General features: G+C 41.2%; 1 protein-coding gene and 1 pseudogene across 1 annotated transcript; both read left to right on the forward strand.

Moving 5' to 3' along the window:
- LOC110543868 (PRELI domain-containing protein 1, mitochondrial-like) lies at positions 1–24,739 on the forward strand (annotated as a pseudogene).
- A 164-nt stretch (positions 24,740–24,903) lies between these two features.
- On the forward strand, positions 24,904–25,909 carry LOC110564863 (olfactory receptor 4F3/4F16/4F29-like). The gene has a single exon (XM_021662396.2). It carries the CDS (start codon positions 24,904–24,906, stop codon positions 25,840–25,842), a length of 939 nt encoding a protein of 312 aa, XP_021518071.2. The 3' UTR covers positions 25,843–25,909.
- The last annotated feature ends 1,567 nt before the right edge of the window (positions 25,910–27,476 follow it).

Raw genomic sequence — 27,476 nt, forward strand, 5'->3', positions numbered from 1 at the left:
ATGGGTAAGTCTGTAAGGAGAAAACAAGCATTCTTTAGGCACTCAGGTAGCATGGGCTCTTGCCTGTGTCTCCAGACACTAGGTGTATAGGTCTTGACTCCACATTGTAAAGTTTGTAAAGGCCCAACTCTGCCTGGGAGAGTCTTACTTGAGTGTCAGTGTTGGAAGCTTATTCTGCTCTCCTGCCTCTGAGCAGCATCCTCAGATTCCAACCTTGTCAGCACCAACTGCCCTTTATTTATTTATTTTTTTATTGTCTGTCATCACTGGCTAGAAGGAAGGAAGGAAGGAAAGAAAGAAGGAAGGTCGGAAGGAAGGAAGGGTATGAATTTTGGAGGATCTCAGCACCATCATTGCTCTTTATATAAAAAAAAATTGAGGGGGCTAAAAATACTCAACAAAATATTCACAAACTGAATTCAAGAGCACATAAAAAACATCATCTGCTGTGATCAAGCAGGCTTCATCCCAGGGATGGAGGGATGGTTCAGCATATGAAAATTCATCAATGTAAACCATCATATAAACAAACTGAAAGAAAAAAAAAACCACATTATCTTTTTGCTTGATGCTGGAAAAGGCTTTGACAAAAATTCAATGCTATTTCATGAAAAATGTCTTGGAGAGATCAGGGATACAAGGCATACGCCTAAACACAATAAAGGCAATATACAGCAAGCCAATAGCTTGCTAAACTAAATGGGAGAGAAGTTTAAAGCACTTCCACTAAAATCAGGGACAAGTCAAGGCTGCCCATTCTCTCCACATCTATTTAATAAAGTACTTGAAGTTTTAGCTAGAGCAATAAGACAACTAAAAGAGATCGACGGGATATAAGTTGGAAAGGAAGAAGTAAAAATATCACTATTTACAGGTGATATGATAGTATACATAAGTGACCCCCAAAATTCTTCCGGAGTACTCCTACAGACTATTTCAAGTTTTTCTTTTCTTTTTTTTTTTTTTTTGCCATTTGGCCTCCTTTTTTTTTTTTTTTTTCAATGCAGTTTATTCAGGAACCTTGAACAATCCTCGGACCCTGGGGAAAGCCAGCCCACAGCTTAAATAGCCTCTGGGTAGCCAACCCAGGCGTGCCACGTGGGCAATGCAGATAGGTCCACATACACGGAAGCAAGCCAGATCCTCAGCCTCAGCCAAATGTGGAGTTGTTTGTGTCAAGTTTTTCTTAGGGGAAAAACCGAACAACAAAAACCCAAACACCTTGTTGACTGGTTATTCACCAAAGATACACTAGGTGGCAGTCACACTCTGTTACAATCAAACCCGTAGTTGTACTACGGAAGAATGAAGTCCAGGGAAATGGCCCCACTGAAACCAGTAGGCAGCTAACCTGTTTTCCACGATGTTGCAGGAAACCATGCTGCTTAGGTCATTCTGTCCTTGTTGGACCCCACTGGAGTAGGAAGGGTCTGCAGCGCTGAAGCAAACGCACTAGGGACAGGGAAGTTCGATGAGGACAAGGAAGCCTCTATACAATAATTGCCAGGGAGTCATTATCCCTGATTGTCAGACAACGTGTGCGGACTGAAGGGGTTTAGGAGAGGAACGCTGAACAGTCTTACGTCCCCTCATGGCGGTGATAGCTATTTGGGCTTGGTGCGGGAATGACTGAGCTGCATGCAAGATAAGCATGTGCCTAGCCACGCTTCGCTCCGATGCTGTGTGGGTGCTAAGCCTGTCCTGGCCCGAATGTAGTATTTCTTGAGCTACAGTGTGCTCATGGGATCAAACGTTCACTGCTTTCTTTCAATGATATCCGAATTCCAATAGCAAACAGGTCTTTTTTTAAATTTTTTTGGCTAAGAATAAATTTATTTGTAATAATGTATTTACTTTTAAAATAAATTACAGTTTATTCACTTTGTATCCCTGCTGTAGCCTCCTCCCTCCTCCCCTCCAAATCTCATCCTCCTTCCCTCATCTCCTCCCATGTCCCTCCACAAGTCCTCCTCCCCTTCCCTCTGATCCCAGCCTATCAGGTCTCATCAGGCTGTATTGTCTTCCTCTGTGGCCTGGGAAGGCTGCTCCCCCATTAGGGGGAGGTGATCAAAGAGTCTGCCACTGATTTCATGTCAGAGACAGTTCCTGTTCCCCTTTCTAGGGAACCCACTTGGACACTGAGCTGCCATGGGCTACATCTGTGCAGGGGTTATAGTTAACCTCCATGCATGGTCCTTGGTTGGAGTATCAGTCTCACAAAAGACCCCTGTGCCCAGATAATTTGGTTATGTTGCTCTCCTTGTGGAGCTCCTGAACACTCCAGGTCTTCCTATCTCCCCCTTCTTTCATAAGATTCCCTGCACTCTGCCCAAAGTTTGGCTATGAGTCTCAAGCAAATATGTCTTAATTGAAGAAATACTGCACCGGGAGATGACTCCTCACCAACGCTTCTGTCCTGAGACTCCTCACCAGGACCGATAGGATGCCATACTGGGCAGAGCGACTTTTCCTGCCAGTGTTACTCTATCGATTTGCATTCTGGAGGTCTCTATTGCAGAACTACAGACTCAGACCATCACCACCTTCACCCCGAACAGTAACTATGCCCGGCTTCTGTCGGGAGGCCTGGGTTTGTAGGTCATTTGGCATCTCCAGAGCTGTCCAGGAATGTGGTGTTGTGCTATTCAAAAGTAATGTGGCCAAGACAATGAAGGGCTTTCAGCATTTCTTGGCCAACCTACAGGGCATGGCCCTGCTTCAAAACACTTGTTGAGGCAGCCAGAAGCCAAACAGATAGCAAAGAAGACAGCACGGCAGCTACAGAGAAGGCCAAGGGGCTAGCCAACAAGGAGGCCACCAAGCAGCAGCAGCAGCAGCAGCAGCAGCAGCAGCAGCAGCAGCAGCAGCAGCAGCAGCAGCTTGTGTAGCCCGCTAGCCAGTGCTGCTGTCTTCCTTTCCCTTCTCCCCACTGTACTTGATTATTAAAAAATCAACCTTTAGCCTCTCTGCAGTCTGGCTGTTGGGCTCAGCATCTACAGTACACCAGGCTCAATGTCCGCTCAGCCCACCATACTTGTTACCCCAATGGTCAGCTGATGACAAGGACAGAGAGGTACAGTGACTTGCCCAAGGCTACAAGCAGGGCATTGGTGAAGTGGTACCACACCAGAGACTGTATGCTCCACAAGGGCCGGCTCCTTGTTTTATTCTTGTATGTGTTCCAAGTACACCAAACAATATTTAGCACATAACAGGCACTCAGTAAACACTTGATTTGATTGCTCCCTGAAAAGAAAATGTTGAACACTCTTTTATATATATCTTTTGATATATATAGTGTCCCTTCCCTTCTTCCTTCCTTCCCTTCTTCCTTCCTTCCTTCCTCCCTCCCTCCGTCCCTCCTTCCCACCTTCTCCCTCCCACCCTCTCTCTTTCTTTCTTTTCTTTGTTGGAGTGTTGTTTTGTCCTTGTATATTCAAATACTATTTCTGTTCCAGCAGAGATCTGCTTACAGAACAGACTTTGATATTGTTATTTTTTGCCTGCATCCTATTTTGTAAACATGCACTTCCCTCACTTTTTGATAAAGAGCTGAATGAACAGTAGCTGTGACAGGGATGCCGGGATGGAAGCTCATGTCAGTCACCAGCTGGACTCAGAGGAAGTAACCAGAGCAGGAACTAGAGACTAAGATGGACAGGGAACAGGCCATAGACCAGTATAGTCAGGTTAAAATAGCTGAGTATCTGCCTAGTTATAGTGCCATAATAATATTATAATAAATATAAAAGATCTCCGGGTCATTATTCAGTGTTGGCTGGCTGTCTCAAAGAAACTCATGTTAATCTTCTTTCTTTCTTTCTTTCTTTCTTTCTTTCTTTCTTTCTTTCTTTCTTTCTTTCTTTCTCTCTCTCTCTCTCTCTCTCTCTCTTTCTTTCTTTCTTTCTTCCTCTCTCTTTCTCCTTTTATTTTGTGTAGCTTTGGTTTTCTAGAACTAGCTCTGTAGATCAGGCTGGCCTCCAACACAGAGATTTTCTTGCCTCTGCCTCCTCAGTGCTGGGAGTAAAGCTATGGACCACCACTGTCCTGCAGGTTGCTTTGCTAAGATATTTGTACTTTTTCTCTATGTAACACCTAGATTATCTTCTTCCTCTTCTTTTTTTGTTAGTTGGTTTTCCGATATAGTGTCTCTGTATAGCTCTGGCTATCCTGGAACTCACTCTATAGACCAGGCTGGGCTGGAACTCAGAGATTTACTTGCCTCTGCCACCTGAATGCTAGGATCAAAGGCATGCACCACCATCCCCTGGCTGGATTTTCATGTACTATATTTTCCCCCTTTCCTACCTCCTTCCAGAACCTCCCCATACCCCTACCAACATGACTTTATGTTCTTACTGTCTCTCTCTTTTTTGAAACCTCCATAAAACATAGAAACAAAAATCAAAACAAGCAAGCAAAATACCAAAAACAAAGCAAAACAAAAAAAAAATACAGAAACAAAACAAAACAAACTAAAGTCCACAAAACCAAACAAAACGAGGTGAAGTTCACTTGTGTTTGTCAAGTACTCCTGCACATGAGGTCTAGCGTATGGTTGATATACCCAGATATACTCCATTATGGAAAACAGATTTTTCTTTGGGCATCAGTTGCAAATAACTTCTTGGTTAGCGGTAGGCCTCTATGTCAGCTTGTCAGTGCTGGGACCCTGTTTAGCTTCCACCTGTGCAGGTCTTTTGTACACTCATTACCACAGTCTCTGTGAATTCATATGTACATCAAGCCTGTTCTGTCGGGAAGACGCTGTTTCCTTAGAGTCATCCATCACCTCTGGCTCTTACAGTCTTGTGACCTTCTCTTCACAGATACGTAAACCCTGAGGTAAGAGGTTTGATGAATACATACCATTTAGAAATTAGAGATTCAAAGTCTCTCATTCTCTGTACATTGTTCAGTTGTGGGTGTCTGTGTTAATTCCCCTCTGCTTCAATAAAAGAATTCTCTGGTGAGGGTTGAGTGAGGCTCTGATTATATATTAGTATATATATAATTAGAGGTCTGAGTATATCATTAGAGGTCATTTTAGCAGAAAAATAGTATTAGCTTTTTTTTTTTCCTAGACCGATGACCTAGATAGTCCTAAGTTCTTGAACACTTTAGTAATGTCAGGCCTGGGTTCTAACTCACAGAGTGGGCCTTAAATCCAAAGAAAAGAAGTGGTTGGTTACCGCTGTAGCATTTGTGCCACAGTTGAATCAGTATACCTTGCAGGCAGGTCTCTGTTGTAGGTTGTAGGGATTGTAGCTGAGTGATATTGATCGCCACCTTTCTCCTTCAGTAGAGTGTAGAACACCTTCACCCTTTTCCTTCAGTGGAATGTGGAGAAACTTCCAGCACCATGAGCATTAGTCAATAGGGGTAAAACACCTAATGAGGCGCCTGCTTGACTGCTCTGTGTTCCGTGACGTATATGATTGTTGTCTTCAGCAATAGGGGCTTACATTCAGTTTGTAGAGAGCAACCACTAGCCTTGGGAACAGCCCGAATTGTTGCAAGGGATGGTGGTTATGGGACCCCTTTGACCAACAATCAAGAAGATGTAGCATTCCTGGTACTGCAGGTTTTACTTGGAGGCATAAAATATCTAGTTGGAAAATTCTCTTCACTATTACATGGTAACTCCATTTAGATTTTTAAATATATGTATATATTTTAGGAATCTTTTACAGTAGTAGGTTTCTACATTTTTTTAATGGCCTGTGTTCTCTATTCCTTCTAGTATTCCTTCTTATCCATCTACTCTTTAGTTAATCCTCATGTTCTAGTTTCCTCTTTACCTCTCTGTAATATTACATTCTGCTTTTACTTCTTTGGGAGATTATTTCTTACCCCTAGTCACTTACTAGGTACCTAGTCTCTGTGGTTATATGGATTGTAGCATGGATATCAAAGGCTTTTAAGTTAACAAGCATATATAAAAGAAAATGTACAATATTCATCTTTTTGTGGGTTATCTCACCCAGGGTGATTTTTTCTGCATCTGTCCATTTACACACATATTTTATAATTTTATTTTTGTTAATGGCTTAATAATATTTTATTGTGAAAATACCACATTTTCATTACCCATTCATCAGATGATGGATATCTAGAATGTTTCCAATTTCTGGCTATTATGAGTAGAACAGCAATGAATATAAAGAACAAGTATTTCTGGAGTAAGGTGTAGAGTCCTTTGGGTATATACCAAGGGTGGTATAGGTGGATATTGAGATAGATCTATTCTCAGCTTCCTGAGGAACCACTACACTGATTTCCATAATGGAGGCATAAGTTTGCAATCCCACCAGCAACAAAGTGTTCTCCTTTCCCTACCTCCTTGCCATCTTGTGCTGTCATTTGTTTTAGGATGAAATCTCAAAGTAGTTTTAATTTTCATTTCCCTGAAGCTAAGGATGTTTAAGTGTTTATCAGATATGTGTGTTTAGTATTTGGAGAACTCTCTAGTTAGATCTGTACACTGTTTTTTAATTGGGTTATTTGTTTTCTTGATGTTCAGTTTTTTTTTTGTTGTTGTTCTTTCTGTATTCTGGATACTAACACTCTATCAGATGTATAAGTGGTAAAGATATATTTCTATTTTGAAGGGTGCTACTTTGCTGTAATAATCATGACCTTTGCTGTACACAAGCTTTTTAACTTCAGGAGGTCCCACTTATTAAATGTTCCTCTAATGCCTGTGGTATCAGTGTTAAACTCAGAAAGTTCTTTCCTGTGCCAATGAGTTCAAGCCTATCTCCACTTTCTCTTTTTATCAGATTCAGGACTTCTGCTCTTTTTTTTTTCTTTTTTTTTTAAATTTTATTTTTTTTTCTTATCAGTTACATTTTATTAACTCTGTATCCCAGCTGTGTCCCGCTCCCTCTTTCCCTCCCAATCCCACCTTCCCTCCCTGATCTCCACCGTGCCCCTTTCCACGTCCACTGATGGGGGGGACCTCCTCCCCATTCATCCGATTCTGTTTTATCAGGTATCTTCAGGACTGGCTTCGAAGCCCTCCTCTGTGGCCTAACAGGACTGCTCCTCCCTTGGGGGGTGAGGAGGTCAAAGAGCCAGTCATTGAGTTCCTGTTAGAAATAGTCTTTGTTCCCCTTACTATGGGAAACCAATTGGTTACTGAGCTACCACAGGCTACATCTGAGCAGAGGTTCTAGGTTATATCCATACATGGTCCTTGGTTGAATGTCAGTCTCAGAAAAGACCTTGTGCCCAGATATATTTGGTCCTTGTGGAGCTCCTATCCTTTCCCCATCATACTAACTCCCCTTCTTTCCTATGATTCCCTGTACTCTGCCGAAGGTTTGGTCATGAGTCTTTGCTTTGAAAACACTGCTAGTTAGAGTTTTTCAGATGCGCTCAGTAGACTCTTGTCATACATTCAATGCACATCCCATCTGTCTTTCTAAACGAGGATTGATCATCTTACCCCATGTCCGCTCAATTGATTATCTTTTTTAGGTGTATAGATTTCATTATGTTTATCATATCTTATAGGTCTATATAAGTGAGTATATACCATGTTTGTCTTTCTCCTTCTGGGATATTTCACTCAGAATGATCTTTTCTAGATCCCACCATTTGCCTGCAAATTTAATGATTTCCTCCTTTTTGATTGCTGAGTAGTATTCCATTGTGTAAGAATACCACAATTTCTGTACCCATTCCTCCGTTGATGGACATCTGGGTTGTTTCCAGGTTCTGGCTATTACAAATAAAGCTGCTATAAACATGGTTGAGCAAGTTTTGTGTACTTGAGCAAAGTTTGGGTATATACCTAGCAGTGGTATAGCTGGGTCTTGAGGAAGCACTATTCCTAATTGTTTTAGAAAGCGCCAGATAGATTTCCAGAGTGGTTGTACAAGTTTACATTCCCACCATCAATGGAGGAGGGTTCCCCTTTCTCCACAACCTCTCCAGCATGTGTTGTCACTTGAGTTTTTCATCTTGGCCATTCTGATGGGTGTAAGGTGAAATCTCAGGGTCGTTTTGATTTGCATTTCCCTAATGGCTAATGAGGTTGAGCATTTCTTTAAGTGTTTCTCTGCCATTCGATATTCCTCTGTTGAGAATTCTCTGTTTAGCTCTGCTCCCCATTTTTAATGGGATTACTTGGTTTGCTGCTTTTCAGCTTCTTTAGTTCTTTGTATATACTGGATATTCATCCTCTGTCAGATAAAGGGTTGGTGAAGATTCTTTCCCAATCTGTAGGCAGTTGTTTTGTTTTGATGACGCTGTCCTTTGCTTTACAGAAGCTTTTCAGTTTCATGAGGTCCCACGTATTGATTGTTGCTCTTAGAGCCTGTGCTGTTGGTGTTCTGTTCAGGAAGTTGTCTCTTGTGCCAATGAGTTCTAGGCTGTTCTCCGCTTTTTCTTCTAACAGATTTAGAGTATCTGGTTTTATGTTGAGGTCTTTGATCCACTTGGACTTTAGTTTTGTGCAGGGTGATAAATATGGATCTATTTTTATTTTTCTGCATGTAGACATCCAGTTGGACCAGCACCATTTGTTGAAGATGCTGTCTTTTTTCCATTGAATGGTTTTGGCATCTTTGTCAAAAATCGAGTATTCATAGGTGTGCGGGTTTATTTCTGGGTCTTCTATTCGGTTCCATTGATCCTCCTTCCTGTTTTTATGCCAATACCATGCAGTTTTTATTACTATTTCTCTGTAGTACAGCTTGAGATCGGGGATGGAGATACTTCCAGATGATCTGTTGTTGTACAGGATTGTTTTGGAGATTCTGGGTTTTTTGTTTCTCCATATGAAGCTGAGAATCTTTTTTTCTTTATTTTATTTTATTTTATTTTTATTTTTATTTTTTTATCAGTTACATTTTATTAACTCTGTATCCCAGCTGTGTCCCGATCCCTCATTCCCTCCCAGTCCCTCCCTCCCTTCCTCATCTCCACCATGCCCCTTTCCAAGTCCACTGATAGGGGGGACCTCCTCCCCATTCATCTGATCCTGTTTTATCAGGTATCTTCAGGACTGGCTGCAAAGCCCTCCTCTGTGGCCTAACAGGACTGCTCCCCCCTTGGGGGGTGGGGAGACCAAAGAGCCAGTCATTGAGTTCCTGTTAGAAATAGTCCTTGTTCCCCTCACTTTGGGAAACCAATTTGTTACTGACCTACCACAGGCTACATCTGAGTGGAGAATCTTTTTTTCAAGGTCTGTAAAGAATTGAGTTGGTATTTTGATGGGAATTTCATTGAATCCGTAGATTGCTTTTGGCAGGATGGCCATTTTCACAATGTTAATCTTACCAATCCATGAGCACGGGAGATCTTTCCATCTTCTGGATCTTCTTCAATTTCTTCCTTCAGAGACTTGAAGTTTTTCTCAAACAGGTCTTCAATGTGCTTGGTTAGTGTCACTCCAAGGTACTTATGTTATTAGTGGCTATTGTGAAGGGTGTTGTTTCCCTAATTTCTTTCTGAGCCCTTTTGTCTTTGGTATACAGGAGGGCTTCTGATTTTTTTGAGTTGATTTTGTATCCTGCCACTTTGCTGAAGGTGTATATCAGCTGGAGGAATTCTCTGGTTGAATTTTTGGTGTCGCTCATGTATACTATCATATCATCTGCAAATAGTGACACTTTGACCTCTTCCTTTCTGATTTGTATCCCTTTGATCTCCTTTAGTTGTCTTATTGCTCTGGCTAGGCCTTCAAGTACTATGTTGAAGAGGTATGGAGAGAGTGGGCAGCCTTGTCTTGCTCCTGATTTCAGTGGGATTGATTTAAGTTTCTCTCCATTGAGTCTGATGTTGGCTATAGGCTTGCTGAATATTGCCTTTACTATGTTTAGATATGTGCCTTGTATCCCTGATCTCTCCAAGACTTTAAACATGAATGGGTGTTGGACTTTGTCAAATGCTTTTTCAGCATCTAAGGAGATAATCATGTGGTGTTTTTCCTTCAGTTTGTTTATGTGGTGGATTACATTGATGGATTTCCATATGTTGAACCACCCTTGCATGCCTGGGATGAAGCCTACTTGGTCATGGTGGATGATATCTTTAATGTGTTCTTGGATTCGGTTTGCAAGTATTTTATTGAGTATTTTTGCATCAATGTTCATAAGAGAGATAGGTCTGAAGTTTTCTTTTTTTGTTGGGTCTTTGTGTGGTTTAGGTATCAGGGTCAATGTCGCTTCATAGAATGAGTTTGGTAATGTACCTTCTGTTTCTATTTTGTGGAATAGTTTGAGGAGAATTGGTGTTAGCACTTCTTTGAAGGTCTGGTAGAATTCTGCGCTGAAACCATCTGGCCCAGGGCTTTTTTTGGAGAGGAGACTGTGAATGACTGCTTCAATTTCCTTGGGGGATATAGGGCTATTCAGTCTTTCTACCTGATCTTGACTTAATGTTGGAAGATGGAATCTATCAAGAAAATTGTCCATTTCATTTAGATTTTCAAATTTTGTGGCATATAGGCTTTTGTAGTATGACCTAATGATTGTTTGAATTTCCTCAGTGTCTGTAGTCACCCTTTTCATTTCTGATTTTGCTGATTTGGATAGATTCTCTCTGCTTTTTAGTTAGTTTGTCTAAGGGTTTATCTATCTTGTTGATTTTCTCAAAGAAACAGCTTTTTGTTTCATTGATTCTTTGAATAGTTTTATTTGTTTCTAGTTGATTGATTTCAGCCCTGAGTTTGATTATTTCCAGCCGTCTGCTCCTCTTGGGTGTATCTGCTTCTTTTTTTTCTAGGGTTTTTAGTTGGGCCATTAAGTTGTTTGTATATGATGTTACGAATTTCTTCTTGCAGGCACTTAGTGCTATAAATTTTCCTCTGAGCACTGCTTTCAATGTGTCTCATAAATTTGGGTATGTTGTGCCTTCCTTTTCATTGAATTCTAGGAAGTCTTTAATTTCTTTCTTTATTTCTTCCTTACCCCAGCTGTCATTGAGTAGTAAGTTGTTCAGTTTCCATGTGCGTGTCGGCTTTTTGTTATTTCTGTTGTTGTTGAGGTCCAGCTTTAATCCATGGTAGTCAGATAGAATACAAGGGATTATTTCAATCTTTTTGTATCTGTTGAGTCTTGCTTTATGACCCACTATATGGTCTATTTTGGAGAAGGTTCCATGCGGTGCTGAAAAGAAGGTATACTCTTTTGAGTTTGGGTGAAAAGATCTGTAGATGTCTATTAGGTCCATTTGATTTAGGGACTCTGTAAGTGTTTTTATGTCCCTATTTGTTTTCTGTCTAGTTGATCTGTCCCTTGGTGAGAGTGGAGTGTTGAAGTCTTCCACTATTAAGGTATTAGGATCAATGTGTGATTTAAGCTTTAATATTGTTTCATTTACGAATGTAGGTGCTCTTGTATTTGGGGCATAGATACTCAAAATTGTGATGTCCTCTTGGTGGATTTTTCCTTTGATGAGAATATAGTGGCCCTCCTTATCTTTTTTGATTAACTTGGGTTGCAAATCTATTTTATTAGGTATTAGGATGGCTGCTCCAGCTTGTTTTCTGGAACCATTTGCTTGCAAAACATTTTTCCAGCCCTTTACTCTGAAGTAGTGTTTATCTTTGTTGCATAGGTGTGTTTCTTGGATGCAACAGAATGTTGGATTCTGTTTCCGCAACCATTCTGTTAGTCTGTGTCTTTTTATTGGGGAGTTGAGTCCATTGATGTTGATAGATACTAGTGACCAACAATTGTTACTTACTTTTGATGTGGGGTTGGTGGTGTCACTGAGTTTCATTGCTTGTATTATTTTCATTTTTTTAGTTGTGTAGTTATCTATTTCCTCTATTTCCTTAGATGTAGTTGTTTTCTTTGGTTTGGAGTTTCCCTTCTAGTAACTTCTGTAGAGCTGGGTTACTATGTAGATATTGTTTAAATTTGGTTTTGTCATGGAATATTTTGAATTCTCTGTCTATGTTGATTGAAAGTTTTGCTGGGTATAGTAGTCTGGGTTGGAATCTGTGGCCCTTTAAGGACTGTATGATTTCTGTCCAGGCCCTTCTGGCTTTTATAGTTTCTGGTGAGAAATCTGGTGTGATTCTGATAGGTCTACCTTCATATGTTACTTGGCCTTTTTCCCTTGCTGTTTTCAGAATTTTTTTCTTTGTTCTGTAGGTTCAGTGTTTTGACTATGATGTAACATGAAGAATTTCTTTTCTGGTCTAGTCTACTTGGTGTTCTGTAGGCCTCTTGTATGTTTATGGCCATATCCTTCTTTAAGTTGGGAAAGTTTTCTTCTGTAGTTTTCTTGAAAATATTTTCCGGACCTTTGAGCCTGATGTCTTCTTTTTCTCCTACTCCTATTATTCTTAGATTTTGTCTTTTCATGGTGTCCTTGATTTCTTGGATGTTTTGTGTTTGGAAGTTTTCTGATTTTATTTTTTTCTTTGAGAGACGTGTCAATTTCCGCAATTGTATCTTTGGCTCCTGAGATTCTTTCTTCCATCTCTTGTATTCTGTTGGTGATGCTTACCTTTGTAGTTCCTGATCTTTTCTCTATGTTCTCTAGCTCCTGGTTTTTCTCTATTTGTGTTTTCTTTATTGATTCTAATTCTGTTTTCATGTCTTGCACCATTTCCTTCATCTGTTTGAATGTGGAGTCCTGCTTTTCATTGACAGCTTCTGTTTTTTTTTTTTTTTTGTCCGTTTCCTCTCTATGTATCACTAATCGTGCCTCTACTTCTTTGGCTATAATTGCCTGTATTTCTATGAGAGCTTTGTTTATTTCTTCTTTATTTGCCTTCATTTGTGTGGACATTTCTTTGAGAGCTTTGTTCATTTCTTCTTTGTTTGCCTCAATTTTCATGGTCATTTCTCTGAGAGCTCGATTTGTTTCCTCTTGGTTCGTCTCGATTTCTTTGGTTATTTCTCTGAGGGCTTTGTTCATTTCATCTTTATGGGCCTCTAATAGCTGGAGAAGCATAGTTTTGAGGTCATTTTCTTGTATATCTAGTGAATTGAAGTGTCCATTGTTTTGTGGTGAGGTCCTTATGTCCTGATTTTTGTTGGGAGTGTTCTTACGTCTGCCTCTAGCCATCTGGTTATTTATAACCCTTACTGTTTGTTCCTCGAGTTGGTAGTTTGGGCTATGATCGTCTCTTTCTGTTTTCTGGACTGTTTTTTCAGGAAGATGAGAGAGGTTCACTGGTTTGGGAGTATGAGTTGTGGTTTCAGTTTTGCCTAAGTAAGGAATGTGACGCTGGCGCTATTCGCGTGAGCTTTTAGTGGGCACAGTGTGCATGCGCGGATTCTCTGACTATTCCAGTGGCCTGCAGGCCACTATTATGCAGTTCTGTCTGAGATCCAGGGATTGTTTGCCTGGATTACACTGGTGGACCCACAAGGCAGAGGCTTCAATGTTGGGGTCGCTATCCCAAGAATCCCTATGAGGCCCACACTAGGGGTGTGGGTGGCAGGGATCTCGTCTGGCTGCTTGTGTGGAGAGGCCCTGGGTCTGGGGCAAACTCTCCCTAGAAGGCTCACTTACTCTCTTGCAGGACCAGTTGGAATGCACAGGGGTTCCCCTTGCTCTCTACTCTCTGATTTGGTCCTGCTGTGGAAAATGTGCGGGTAGGCTAACAGTCAGCTCTGTGACACTGTGGCCGCATAACTCGGTGTCCCCCTTTCCTGTGTGCTGCCTCTCTGTCCTTTCCTTCTGCCAGGAGGGGTTATGTTGACTGGTCCCGGGGTAGCATGGGAAAGAGTTAGGTTGAGTGTTCTCAATCCCAGATCCCAGACCAGATCTCTCTGCCAGAAGCAGCCTGGTGGAAGAACCTATGTTTGCTGATCCCGAGAGAGTACCAGGTAGGGTTGAGTGTCCTCAGATCCAGAGCTTGGGTTTCTCTGCTAGGGGCTGCTGGGTGAGCTGGAGAGGGGGTGCTGTGTCTTGTGGCAGGCTGCCTCTCTGTCCATCCCCTCTGACCTTCCCCTCCGTTAGGGCAAGCTTATGGCAGTGCTCTCAGGGGAGTGCCAGAAGGGGTTGTGGCTTCTCAGTCCGATCCTGAGCCGGGGTTTCTCTGCCAGGGGTTGGGGGCGGGGGGCGCCGGTGATAGGTCTTGGTGCTAGACCTTATTGCACTGGACCCGTGAAAATCTCAGGACGTGTTGAATGACCACAGTCCCAGATCCCAAGCTGAAGTTTGTTTTCTAGGAGCAGCTGGCAGCACTGGGGTCCCGGCACTGTGAAGCCGCTGTGTGCCTCTTTATCCTTTCGCTCTGCCATGGCAGGGTTATGGTGGCGTTTGGGGGAGTGCCCGAAAGGATTGGGTTTTCTCAGCCCCGATCTCAGGTTGGGGTACAGACAATGTGGTCTGTGGCAGATTCTGCTGGACGCCTCCAGCCTCCTCTGAAGAGGGAGTAGGGATTTTAGCTGGGTGTGCAGCTGCTCTCTGCGCGCGTAGGGGGAGCTCAGTTGTGATGGCGGCGGGTACCCACGGTCAGCGAGACCTTCCAGGGAAAGACTGGGTGACCCGTGATCAGTCTCGCAACTTTGCTTCCCCATGGGTTTTTTTTGAGACTGGGACCCCCAGTCTCTGGCACGTTGTGCCCACCAATCAGCCTGGGAAAGTGATTGGAACACTCAGGCTTTCGGCTCCAGCCCAGAGACCCAAAGCCCGAGTTACCTGGGATTTCTTCCGGGTTCTGGCTGGGCAGCCGAGAGTGGACCTGACCGATTCGCATGCCGTGGGAGCCTCCCCTCACCTGGGAAACACGATTGCTGTTGTTTTGGTCTCCTGATCACTGCACTGCGTGTGTTGTCCTGCTTCTCAGATACAGTGATCTCCCAGCGCCGCCATCTTGGCCCCTCCCAAATAAAAGTATTTTAATGAACCTTTGGACTTCATTTTGCCATAAGCCCCAAGGTAGAAAACAACCCAGTAAGGCTTGTGTATTCATGAGGGACAATATCTTCTCCTAGGTGACCTATTAGCTACTTTCCTGATGTAGCCATGGGAAAATCGGTCTAAGAGGCATTCTGCATGGCTTGAAGCCACACTGGCCTTTCTTTTCTTATTTTTTATTGGTCGCCATTTTCTTTCTGCTGATGACTGTATTACTAAACAGCTGTATGTTTCTTGCCTTTGAGTCAAGTCAAACAGAGCCACAAGGTAGGTGTAAGCCTTCTGGAGATTCAGTCATTTCCAGCCTGCTAGAAAACAGGTGAGTGAGAAGATGGGCTGCATTTCAGTGAACAGGATTTTCTCTGTTTTAAAAAAATGGTTTATTTATGTGTAATTGTATATACACATACGTATGTATATGTGTGTGTGTGTGTGTGTGTGTGTGTGTGTGCACATGTAGACATCAGAGGACATCGGAAAGAGTTGTTTTTCTGCTTCTATCATGTTGGTCCTGGGCATAAAACTCAAGTCATTCTGCTTGGTGGCAAGTATCTCACTTAACCTGCTGAGCCATCCTGCTGGCCCACAGTCAAGATTTTCTGATAACTAACACTGCAGTTTGAAATCACTGAGTAGAGTAGAAGAGGTATGGGGACAGTTGAGTATGGTAGCTGAAAATACTCTGTTGAGAACAAAGGCTGGTATTTAAGATTAGGAACCATGCTGTGAGAATTAGGCCATGAGTTAGGAGCACACAGGAGAACAAATAGTTTTGGATGTTTGGAATTTGCTGTGGATTCAGAGTAGTTTGGCAGTAAACTTCTAGATTTGATTTGTTCTTGGCTACAGAAGACAACTTTGTAGACCAAACACAAGGACACGAATCAGGCAGTGTGCCCTAAAGAAGCAGAAATTAACCAGTTATAAAAAAGGAATGAAGAGAACAAATCAGAACATTTACTCATGTAAAATGTTATATTTTCATCAACTTTCTTGATTGGACCCTTGTGTTTCAGAAACATTTTAAGAGCCTTAATTTCTAGTTTGGATGATTTTACTTATTTATGACTCATTCAGTGAGGACTACTACAGCCTCTACTGTGTTCCCACTTCTGCGCTGGATGGTGAACATTCATGGTTTCCTTCTGGAGCTTGGGCTTGGTCTGGGAGCAAGAAACAGAGGGCTGTAGTCTGAGTGCATAGGGAGAGCCAGATAGAAGGCTAACAAGAGGAGGGGTGCTCTTCAGGGAACTGGTGCATTGGAAGAGGAATGGAAAATGTGGCCGTCTGAATTAATGGCCTGTCAATTCCTGTGCACCAGGGTTCGTTCAAATGCTCTCTGAGAATGAACTCATGACATGTCTCTGTGTGATTAGCTTTTCCTTTTAGAGACTTCTGCTGGGTGTGTGGGTAGAGCCCATTCAAATTGTAAAGTTACAAGTGAATTCAAATGCTTTTTTCCCCTCCGTATTTTTATATCTGCAAATGTTAATCTTCACTCTCAGAACATGAGCATGTTTTGTCTTCTTTTTTACACTTTTCCTTTTATCAGTACGGTTTTCTCCCTTCTTGTTCTCTTTCTCAGCTTCCCCCATCCTTGAAGAATACATGAAATTTTATGAAAGAAGGGGATGATAGAAAGACCTGGAGGGGATAGGAGCTCCAAAAAAAGACCAACAGAGCCAACAAACCAAACCAAACCAAACCAAACCAAAGCAAACCAAACCAAACCAAAACAACAACAACAAAAAAACAGCCCTGGGGGCCCTGGAGAGAATGATACCCCAACCGATGACCATGAATGGATAGTACCTAAAATCTTGGTTCAGATGTAGCCCATAGTTTCCAAGTGGGGTCCCTAATAAGGAAAGCAGGGGCCTTCTCTGGCATGGAGTGGCAGGCTATCTGATCACCTCCCCCTGGGGGTATGTGCAGCCTTGCCAGTCCATAGAGGAAGAAAATGCAGCCAGTCCTGATGAGACCTGATAGGCTAGGGTCAGATAGAAGGGGAGGAAGACCTCCCCATCAGTGGACTAGGGGAGGGACATAGGGGAAGAAAAGGGAAGGAGGGGATGAAGAAGGGGGCCACAGTTGGGATACAGTTGTAATAAATTGTAATAATAATAGTAATAATAATAATAAAATAATAATAAATAAAAAGACAGCTTCATGTAGATCAGACACTTGAATTTTTTACAAAGCCAAGGATGACCTTGGATTTCTCAACTTCCTGCCTTTGCTTCCAGCTTCTAGGATTACAGATATATGCCACCAGATCTGGTTTAGTGAGTAGCAGATTCAGGGCCAGGGCCTTGTGCATGCTAAGCAAACATTCTTCCATCTGAGTTATTCCCCATTACTGTTTTCTTATATGTCTCCTTTATCTTCATCACTCATAATTATCTGATTTGAAACAATCATTCAATATCGAGAAGGAATGAATTTGAATTAATTTAGCAAATACATATCTACTTTCTAGAACTGACAGTTCTACCTAGCTATATATCCTGTGATCTGTGGATGAAGGCACAGATGAACTATTCAGGAAAGCCATTTTCTAGTGCTTGGAAATATAGGAAATATATTATACACAATAAACTCTACATACCACAAGTAAAAGACATCAAAAAGAATTATGGGAGGGGAAAGGATATCTATCTATCTATCTATCTATCTATCTATCTATCTATCTATCTATCTATCTACTATCTATCTATATATCTATATCCTATAATATATATGTATATGTATGTATATATGTATATTTTTTTCTAGCTAGGAGAATTGAGAAGGCTTTATACAGGTTCATCTGGGGGCTCTGACAATTATCCAATATTCAGAAGAGATGAAATAAATATTTTGGAGGAGGCAGAAGTTTTAACAAAAAAGAGTTTTAACAGAAAAGGCAATTTGGAGCTTTTGCTGAAGGTAATTGTTAACTGCTTACATGGGGCTGCTGACTGGAGGGCCCCAGGTAGCTCGATTTTCCTTTAGCCAAGGGGGAATAGTCAGCCATCTGGAAATGATCTGAGCAGTAAAGAGATCTAACTAGGGTTTTTAGGATATTAACGTGCTGGACAGCGGGCTGGGGAGCAGAAACAACTGGGGCTACACTGGATTTCTCAGGGCCCTCTTGTTTCCCACCTTGGATAGCTGATCCTTCCTGTGTATCCTTTGCCACCTCTAGTCTCCTAGGTTGTTCCACAGTTTTAATTTTTGGACCTTACCTGGCTGTCTATGTCCTGCTCAATCCCAACCAGATTCCAAATAAATAATTAAAAATTTTGTCTTTCTTTTCTCTCTAATGTCCCAAATAGAATATACCTAGTGACCTTTTACTTGGTGTTTAGATTTACCCTTCTTTATTTCATACTGACATGATTAAAGGAAACAAAAGACAGCAAGCAACAGAAAATTTTATATATCTGGTTGAAAACCTAAAATTATTGGCAGTGGAGGTGCTAGAAGACTGACCTTCTGTGGCCAGGCAGTTCAAATTCACTGGTTACTATCCCAGTGTGATTTTTGTTGCAACAAAAGGTATATATAACATTTTTAATAATATTTAAAAATTGTATTTATTATAATTTATTCACTTTGTATCCCAGCTGTAGCCCCTTCCCTCAGCCCCTCCCAATCCCATCCTTTGTCTGTGTTCTCCTCTCATGCCCCTTCCCCAGTCCACTGGTAGGGAAGGTCCTCCTCCCTTTCCATCTGACACCAGCCTATCAGGTTTCATCAGGACTGGCTGCATTGTCTTTTTCTGTGGTCAGGTAAGGCTGCCCCCTTCCAGGGGAGATGATCAAAGAGCCAGCCACTAAGTTTATGTCAGAGACAGTCCCTGTTCCCCTTACTAGGGAACCCATTTAGAGACTAAGCTGCCATGGACTACATCTGTGCATGGATTCTGGTTATCTCTAAGCATGGTCCTTGGTTGGAGTATCAGTCTCAGAAAAGACCCCTGTGCCCAGATTTTTGGGTTCTGTTGCTCTCCTTGTGGAGCTCCTGTTCCCTCCAGGTCTTTTATCTCTCCCTTCTTTCATAAGATTCCCTGTACTCTTCACAAAGTTTGGCTATGAGTCTCAGCATCTGTTCTATCCATTTATGGTAGTTAAAATTTTTGCTGGGCATAATACGTGGGGATCACTTCTGTGGTCTTCCAGTGTGTGTAATATATCTGTCTGGGTCTTTCTTGCTTTTATAGTTTCTGGTGAGCCGTAAGGTTTAATTCTGATAGGTTTGCCTTTATATGTGACTTGGCCTTTTTCCCTTGCGGCTTTTAATATTGTTTCTTTGTGCTGAAAATTTAGTGTTTTGGTTATTGTATGATGGAAAGATTTTTTTCTGGTCCAGTCTATGTGGTGTTCTATAAGCTTCTTGTATGTGTATAGGCATCTCTTTCTTTAGATTGGGGAAGTTTTCTGTGATTTTATGAAAAAAAATATTCTGGACCTTGGAGCTTGGAGTGTTCTTCTATTCCTATTATTCTTAGTTTTGGTCTTTTCATAGTATTCCATATTTCTCAGATGTTTTGTGTTAGGAACTTTTTAGATTTAACATTTTTTTTGACTGATATAGATTTCTTCAATCGTATTTTCTACACCTGATATTCTCTCTTCTATCTCCTGTATTCTGTTGATGATGTTTTCATCTGCAGTTCCTGTTCTCTTCCCTAGGTTTTCCATCTCCAGAATTGCCTCAGATTGTGTTGTCCTTATTGTTTCTATTTCCATTTTTAGGTCTTATTCATTTCCTTCTCCTGTTTGATTGTGGTTTCCTGTATTTCTTTAAGGGGTTTATTCAATTCTTTCACCTGTTTGATTGCATTTTCCTGCCTTTCTTTGAGGGATTTATTATTATTTTTTATTTTTAAGGCCTCTATCATTTTCCTAACCTCAGATTTAAGATTATTTTCTTGTGCTTCCAGTGTGATAGCATACTTAGAGCTTGCTGTGGTAGGAATAGCTGGGTTTTGGTGGTGTCATATGGCCCTGGGTTTTTTTTTTTTCCTGGGTTTTGTTGTTGGTGTTTTTGTGCTGACTTTGTGGTCTCTGATGGTAGTAGTTCTCTGGGGTTGTAGGTAGAGCTGGTAGTCTCAGATGGCTGCTGTCTTCTGGTTTTCCTGTTTATACCTGATCTGTTTTTTTCTGTTGCTTCCTGATTTCTGCTGGTCTTCAGGGCCAAGAACTGGGTGGGTCCTGGGAAATGGAGCAGGCCCTGGAACTGGAATGTGGGGTGAATTGGAGAAGTGGATCACAGAGCCCTGTGGCAGACCTTGCCACTATTGCTGACAGGCTTTGGCAGGCCAGCAGATCGGGAGAAGTCTGGTCTCCACGGCCCACAAATTCAGCTATTATTTTTTACTTCACTGTGAATGACACACCTTCCATTTTCATAAAATAATTTCATACCTTGAAATCTGGGACTCTGGGAGCTCCTGTTCTTTGATGCAATTTTTCTGCCTTTATCACTCCTTTTGTTCCTTTTCCAGGCTCTCAGTCTTGAACATTTCCCTCTTTTCTCTAGATACATAATTTAGCTTGATCAATTGGTTTTATACAGATGAGATCTAAATTCTCCTTTTATCTTACCTTCCTCTTAAAATGCTGCAATACTTAAGGTAAAGGCCCCTCTGCACCAACCTAAAAACTTCAAATAAGCTGAGCAAGGAGGCAAGACCTTTAATTCCAGCACTCAGAGGTAGGGGAATCTCTGAGTTCAAGGCCAGACTGGTCTACATAGTAAGTTCCAGGCTAGCCAAGGTTACATAGTAGGACCTTGTCTCAAAAAACCAAACTAAAACACAAATTACCCACCCAAACCTCCCACCCATCCACCCACCCACCCAACCAACAAAGCAATCTAGCAAACAAAACTCCAAATAACTTCTCCTCTACTTGGGAGACTTTCATATTTTTTAGCTCAGCTTTTGGAGCCCTCTGAAATCACTTACATTTTTATGTCTTGTCTTCCTTCTACACAACATTACAATAAAGTCCAGAAAGTATTTTTGATTCTGAACTACTTACTGAATGTTACTTCTCTCTATCTTTTCATGTTTCCTTTCTCTAGAATGTCTACATCTATTATTCTCTCTCTTACTATTATTTAATAATTTGTGATGTATATTCTTTGCCACCTCCCATAAAAACCCAATACCAGTGCCAGTGCATATTAAGGACAATAATATGGGTTGCAGAGGATCCAGGTTTGAGTTCCAGCACCAACATGGCGTCTCACAGCTGCCTGTGATGCCAATTCCAGGGGATCTCGTGCCCTCTTCTGGTCTCCATGGGTACTGCATGCATGTAGTATATGTATGTACATAACATGCAAGCAAAAAGACTCATACACAGAAGATAAAAATAAATACATCCAAGAAATAAACTCATTACATTTATCAACTGGACTACAGAATAGTATTTTCAGCACCTCAGAAAGCCGTCATGCCCTTGTATTTTTATCCTTCTCTCTTCTAGGTTTAAGAATATTGTGTAAGTTGGGTGATGGTAGTTCACTTCTTTAATCCCAGCACTTGAAAGGCAGGTGGATCTCTGAGTTTGAGGCCAGCCTAATCTACAAAAATAGTTCCAGGACAGTCTAAAGAAACCTTATTTTTTTCTTTTTTTTTCTTTTAATATTTATTATGTATTACAATATGTTCACTTTGTATCCTGGCTGTAGCCCCCTCCCTCATCTCCTCCCAGTCTCATCCTCCTTCCCTCTTCTCCCTCTATGTCCCTCCCCTAGTCCACTGATACGGGAGGTCCTCCTCCCCTTCCATCTGACCCTAGTCTATCAGGTCTTATCAGGATTGGTTGCAATGTCTTCCTCTGTGGAGTGGTAAGGCTTTCCCACCCTCAGGGGTAGGTGATGAAAGAGCCAGCCACTTAGTTCATGTCAGAGACAGTCCTTCTTCCCCTTACTAGAGTGTTGGGAGCGGTGACCCAGCGGCCTGCTTTGATATTTAAATCTCAGCGGAGAGATGGCTTTTAGGAGGCCTTTACTAATGGCAGAGGAGAACTTGCAAGTCCATCTCCTTTTGTTTGTGACAACAGGAGGGATAGCTTGTGAGGATTACACCTCTTCCTCAGGCTCCTTGTGCAGATTAACCTGTTGTTCTGAGATGTTTTACTGGCTAAAAGTAACTACTCAAAAAATAAAGTGGTCAAAAGGCTGGAGGCAGAGGAGGCAGAGTCTTGAGACTGGCTGCTGGCACTGCTTGCTGCAGTTGTCTGCCTTTTGCAAAAGCTGTCGAGTCTGGACCTTAAAAAGTTTCCTGTGTGCTGTGTGTTTATTTTATTAATTTTAATCCTCACAGCCAACTCAAGAACCGTTCGACTCTGCCCGGCTGGCTCTGGCACTAGAGAACACTCTTGGATATTGAGCTGCCATGGGCTACATCTATGCAGGAGTTCTAGGTTATCTCCATGCATGGTCCTTGGTTGCAGTATCAGTCTCAGAAAAGATTCCTGGGCCCAGATTTTTTGGATCTGTCAGTTTCTGTGTTGAGCTCCTCTCCCCTTTTGGTCTTTCTATCTCCCCTTTCTTATATAAGATTCCTGGTACTCTGCCCAAAGTTTGGCTATGAGTCTCAGCATCTTCTCTAATACCCTGCAGGTAGAGTCTTTCAGAGGCCCTCTGTGGTAGGCTCCTGTCCTATTCCCTGTTTTCTCCCTCTTCCACTGTCTATCCCATTTGCCTTTCTGAATGAGGATTGAGCATTTTACTCAGGGTCCTCCTTCTTGCTTAGCTTCTTTAGGTGTACAGAAAACAATCCTCTACAATAAAAGATCTTCTGGAGTTATCTCCCCTGCCTTTTATCTGACCCTAGCCTATCAGGAGGAGGACCTCCCTCATCAGTGGATTGGGAATGGGACATAGGAAGAGAAGAGGGAGGGAGGGCGGGATTGGGTGAGAATGAAGGAGGGTGCTACAGCTGGGAAACAAAGTGAATCAATTGTAATAAATAAAAAAAAATAAATGAAAAATTTTTTCTTGGACAATTTAATACAAGTATATAATATATTTTGTTCATGTTCACTTATCATTACATCTTCTGATCATCCCTGTGCCTACCGAACCCTTCTTTTCTGTAACAATTCTCCTTTTGTCCTATTGTTGTTTGTTTCCATTATTTTTAGCATTGCACTGAGTTTAATTAAGGTTGTTTACCTTAGCATGGTAATAGAATTCTTCACAGGATCTACAGCCATCTAACAGAGCTTCAACCTTCAATGAGTTTTGACCTGAGTCATCTTTAAAATTTATATTTCTGCTTACCAAACCATTTAAGAAGGAAATAACTGCTATCAGAAGTCTTCAGTGGAGTCTTGCTTTTGATAAGTATTTGTGTGTTTAGATATTATTCTATGAAATTGTGTTGATACCTTAAGGTTTGTTTTTAGAATCATAAATATATGGGCTAAATGTTCTTATTCTCATGCCTTAGTACTCACTTCAGTCCTTTAGATTCTTGAATATATCTATTAGGAATTAGCAGTGAACATACATGTATTTCATTTAAATATGTGCTGACATCTATTTTTTTTGTAGCATCTATTAATCATGTGTTATTTTCTTCTGTCATTATTAGTTATGGGATTATACTCCAAAGGTAAAGTAAATTTTTCATCAAATGAGTACCATGTTCATAATTAAAAATGATTATAGTTATAGTATCTGCTAGTTTTGTTTTTTAATTGGAAATAGATACATCTCAACCACAGTGTCTCCTCTTTCCACTTCTTCCAGTTCCTACTTCCTTTCTCCACCAGTTTAACCCCTCCCTCCATTACCTCTTCAGAAAAGAGCAGGCCTCCAAAAGATGATAATCAAACATGACAAAACAAGGTACAACAAGACAAGGCAGAGGTCATCATCATATCATAGCTGGACAAAACAACCCAATAAGAGGAAAAGGGTCCCAGGAGCAGAAAATAGAATCACAGATACACCTGATCCCACTGTTAGGAGTCCCACAAAACACCAAGCTAACAGCCTTGACACAGGCAGAAGACCTGGCGCAGACCATGTAGGCCCTGTGCTTGCCATTTGGTCTCTGTGAGCCCTGCTTAGTTGATTTGGTGGGCTATGTTTTCTTGTTTTAACATACTTTAAAACTGATTCTTCGAGAAAACGATAATAAAGCTGAGCATGATGGCTCATGCTAGTAATCACATGCACTCAGGTATTAAGCAGGAGTGTCTTGAGTTTGAGGTAAGTCTGGACTGTGTAGAGAGTTTTTCGTCAGTATGGACTACAGTGAGACCTCTTTTTTTTTTTTTAATCAAAACCAAACAACACAACAAAACAAACAACAAAAGATGAATATAATCAGAATCCTAAGTAGACAAGTCCAATGTTAGGTGATGGAGTTTTAAAGAAAGTAAAAGGTGAAATTGGTTAGATATGAAAGATATTTTCAAATATTTGAAAGGTTGGCATATGAAATATATTTTATTACTTCTTCTTGACTTCACATTGTAAAAGTAGACCTATGATTAGAAGTTAATGAAAACAGACTTTTCATTAGATGGAAATATTTTGTAATACACCTGTCAAAGCATAGGTATTTTAAACCAGGAACTAGTCTGGGCCACATCAAGACCGATCATGGATGACCACCTACAAGGAATTATACAGAGGACATTTCTGCTAATGAATGTTTTCAGTTTGTTTCTTTCTTCCATGGACACCTATGCTACAAATTTGAGTCTTCATATGCTCTGGTATTAAGATCTAAACAATCTTCTGGTTGTCCTTGTATACTCTAGAATTTGCTTTCGAGTTCTGGCTTGTTTGTGTTTGCTCAACTTTACACTGGCCCTCTCTTCTTTTCTGCCTGTGTTGTAGACTTCAAGATGCAGCATTAAAGCCTACGAAGTTAAAGATTGCTGAGTGAGCTGCTATGTTAGTGTGAGGTCAGCTTGCCATAACAGCCCCCTCAGTTTTTATTTCCTAGAGGTCGTGTGGCTCTGATGACACCCTGACTGATCAATGAAGTAATTCTGCCTTCTTATTCTCCTGTTCTTTCAGGAAAATCTGGAGCCAGTAACAACAGAGACCATGGGGAAAGAAAATCATTCAGTGGTGTCTGAGATTGTGCTGTTGGGATTTGGCAGTTCCTTGGAGATATGCCTTGTCCTCTTCCTCATATTCTCTGTGTTCTATTTGGCAGGCATTTTAGGAAATTTCTTAGTTGTTCTCACAGTGATCTCTGACCCCCATTTGCACTCTCCCATGTACTTCCTGCTAGCCAACCTCTCCTTTATTGACATGTGGGTTTCCTCCATTACAGTTCCCAAGATGATTTCTGATCTTTTAAAGGAGAGAAAAGTCATCTCCCTTCAAGGCTGCATTGCTCAGATGTTCTTCATTCATGTTACTGGAGGGACAGAGATGGTGCTGCTCATAGTCATGGCCTATGACCGTTACATCGCTATCTGTAAGCCCCTTCACTACTTGACCATCATGAACCGAAGGACATGCATTTTATTCTTAGTTTTGACCTGGACTATCGGAGTCACACATTCACTGATCCAAATTGTGTTTGTCACAAACCTGCAGTTCTGTGGCCACAGAGAAGTGGACAGCTTTTACTGTGATCTTCCCCGGTTTATTAAGCTTGCCTGCACAGTGACATACAGGCTGGATCTCATGGTCACTGCCAACAGCGGCTTCATCTCTCTAGGAACATTTTTCATCTTGATGATCTCCTATACCTTTATCCTGGTCACTGTTTGGCAGCATTCTCCTGGAGGCTCATTGAAGGCTCTCTCTACATTGTCAGCTCACGTCACAGTGGTAGTATTATTTTTTGGTCCATGCATTTTTGTGTATTCATGGCCTTTTCTCACAGTGCCTGTAGATAAATTCCTTTTCATTTTTGATGTAATAATCACCCCATTTCTGAACCCTATAATCTATACTTTTAGGAACAAAGAGATGAAGGTAGCAATGAAGAGGATACTCAGCCAAATGCTGAGTTCCCAGAAGCTGTTTTAAGAGTGTGGCATCAACAAAGACAAGTGTCTTTAACATTCCCCAAGTTACAGACAATAATCTAAAGACGGGCAGCTCATACAGGTTTTATTCACTAGACAAATTAACAGCACACAAGATTTTCTTGATGTACTTACTGCTCATAACCACAGAAGATGTGTTCTTTCTAATGCAATGTGTTAGAATAAAATGTATTAGTGTGAAACTCTTTATTTTTCTACCCTCTCCTTGATAAAGAGGGCTCTGACTGATCTGTTACATGGTAACATTATACGCTTGGAGAAAGCACTTTTCTTTTTAGATTTTTGTGCACAATAAAAACTTTTCTGAAAATATGAGAAAATTTGCAATTATTACAAATTATTACAATTATTTTAGAAAATATGTTTTTGACTGAAATAGAATTACATCACTTTCCTCCTCTTTTCCTTCCTCTAGCCGCTCCCAGGTGCCTTTCTTTTCAAACTCCTTTCACCATCTCTAGGGAATAGCATTGTTTTCTTTGATTAGTATTGATATGTGTGTGTGTGTGTGTGTGTATGCATGTATGTATAAGCATAACTTTATATACAATTGGCTGAATCAATTTTTCTGACTTTTTAAAATTTGAGACTCTGGGTAAGACATTGTGGATGCAGCTGTGATAGATGAGAAAACCAATGAGCATGGGGGATGCTCAAGCAATAGTGTATGACTTACTCTTCAATGTATATTGCCCGTGCATAAGAAAAGGTAAACAAGTAATGATCTTAAAATTACAATTTTTTTTTTTATTTTTGAGAAAGGGTCTCTTTTCACACCTCTGGCTGTCCTGGAGTTCACTGTGTAGACCAGGCTGTCCCCAAACTCACAGAGATCCACCTATCTTTGCCTCCTGAATGCTGCATTGAAAGGTGTATGCCACCACATCCAGTCCTTAAAATTATTATTATTTTTTTTGTTTACCATAATACCAACCTGAAATGGAATTATTGCATTACAGCTTCTTATGTATATCAGCCAGTGTTTATGGTAAGTACAGAATAAGCCTTACAATCACTTCACTCCCTTTATAAACTGTGTTCCAGCCGTGTCGGGGCAGCGGCTTAGGACGAAAGAGATCTGGTAAGGAGCAAGGATGGTGCTAAACTTACAACTTCCATGTGCTTTCCCCTGATTGCATGGCTATAATTTACCTGTCATTTCTAAGAGACACAGTCTCACAGCAGACTTCCTGTTCCTCTGGTTCTTGCCATCTTTCCACCCTTTCTTCTGTGATGTTCTCTGAGCCTTGGGTGCAGAAGCTGTGTTGTAGATGCACCCACTGGAGCTGCGCACTCCAAAATTAATTGTTCTTTGCATTATGACCAGTTGTGGCCTTCTTTAACGGTCTCCATCGACTGAAAAGAGAAGCTTCTTTGATACACTTAACTGTAGGTATAAGGACAAGTTTTAGAGTGTAGTAAGGAATTATGATAGGCCTAGTAAAGTGGTAGTAGTAGGCTCTTCTCTAAGATCTAAGATGACCTCAGTAGCCCTGTATGGTTGAATAGGTTTTATAGCACCTGATATGGTTTCCCTCCTTTTGAGTGGGCTTTTAGTCCAGTTAGACAGCTGTTGGTTATTTCCAAGATATGAGTGCACCTTTAGGGATATCT

The sequence above is a fragment of the Meriones unguiculatus genome, chromosome 18, assembly GCF_030254825.1.
Source record: "Meriones unguiculatus strain TT.TT164.6M chromosome 18, Bangor_MerUng_6.1, whole genome shotgun sequence".
NCBI classification, from domain to species: Eukaryota; Metazoa; Chordata; class Mammalia; order Rodentia; family Muridae; genus Meriones; species Meriones unguiculatus.

What these genes read in the sequence shown, in the direction of transcription:
- LOC110564863 (XM_021662396.2), top strand. Translation starts at nt 24,904, where the DNA reads ATGGGGAAAGAAAATCATTCAGTGGTGTCTGAGATTGTGCTGTTGGGA.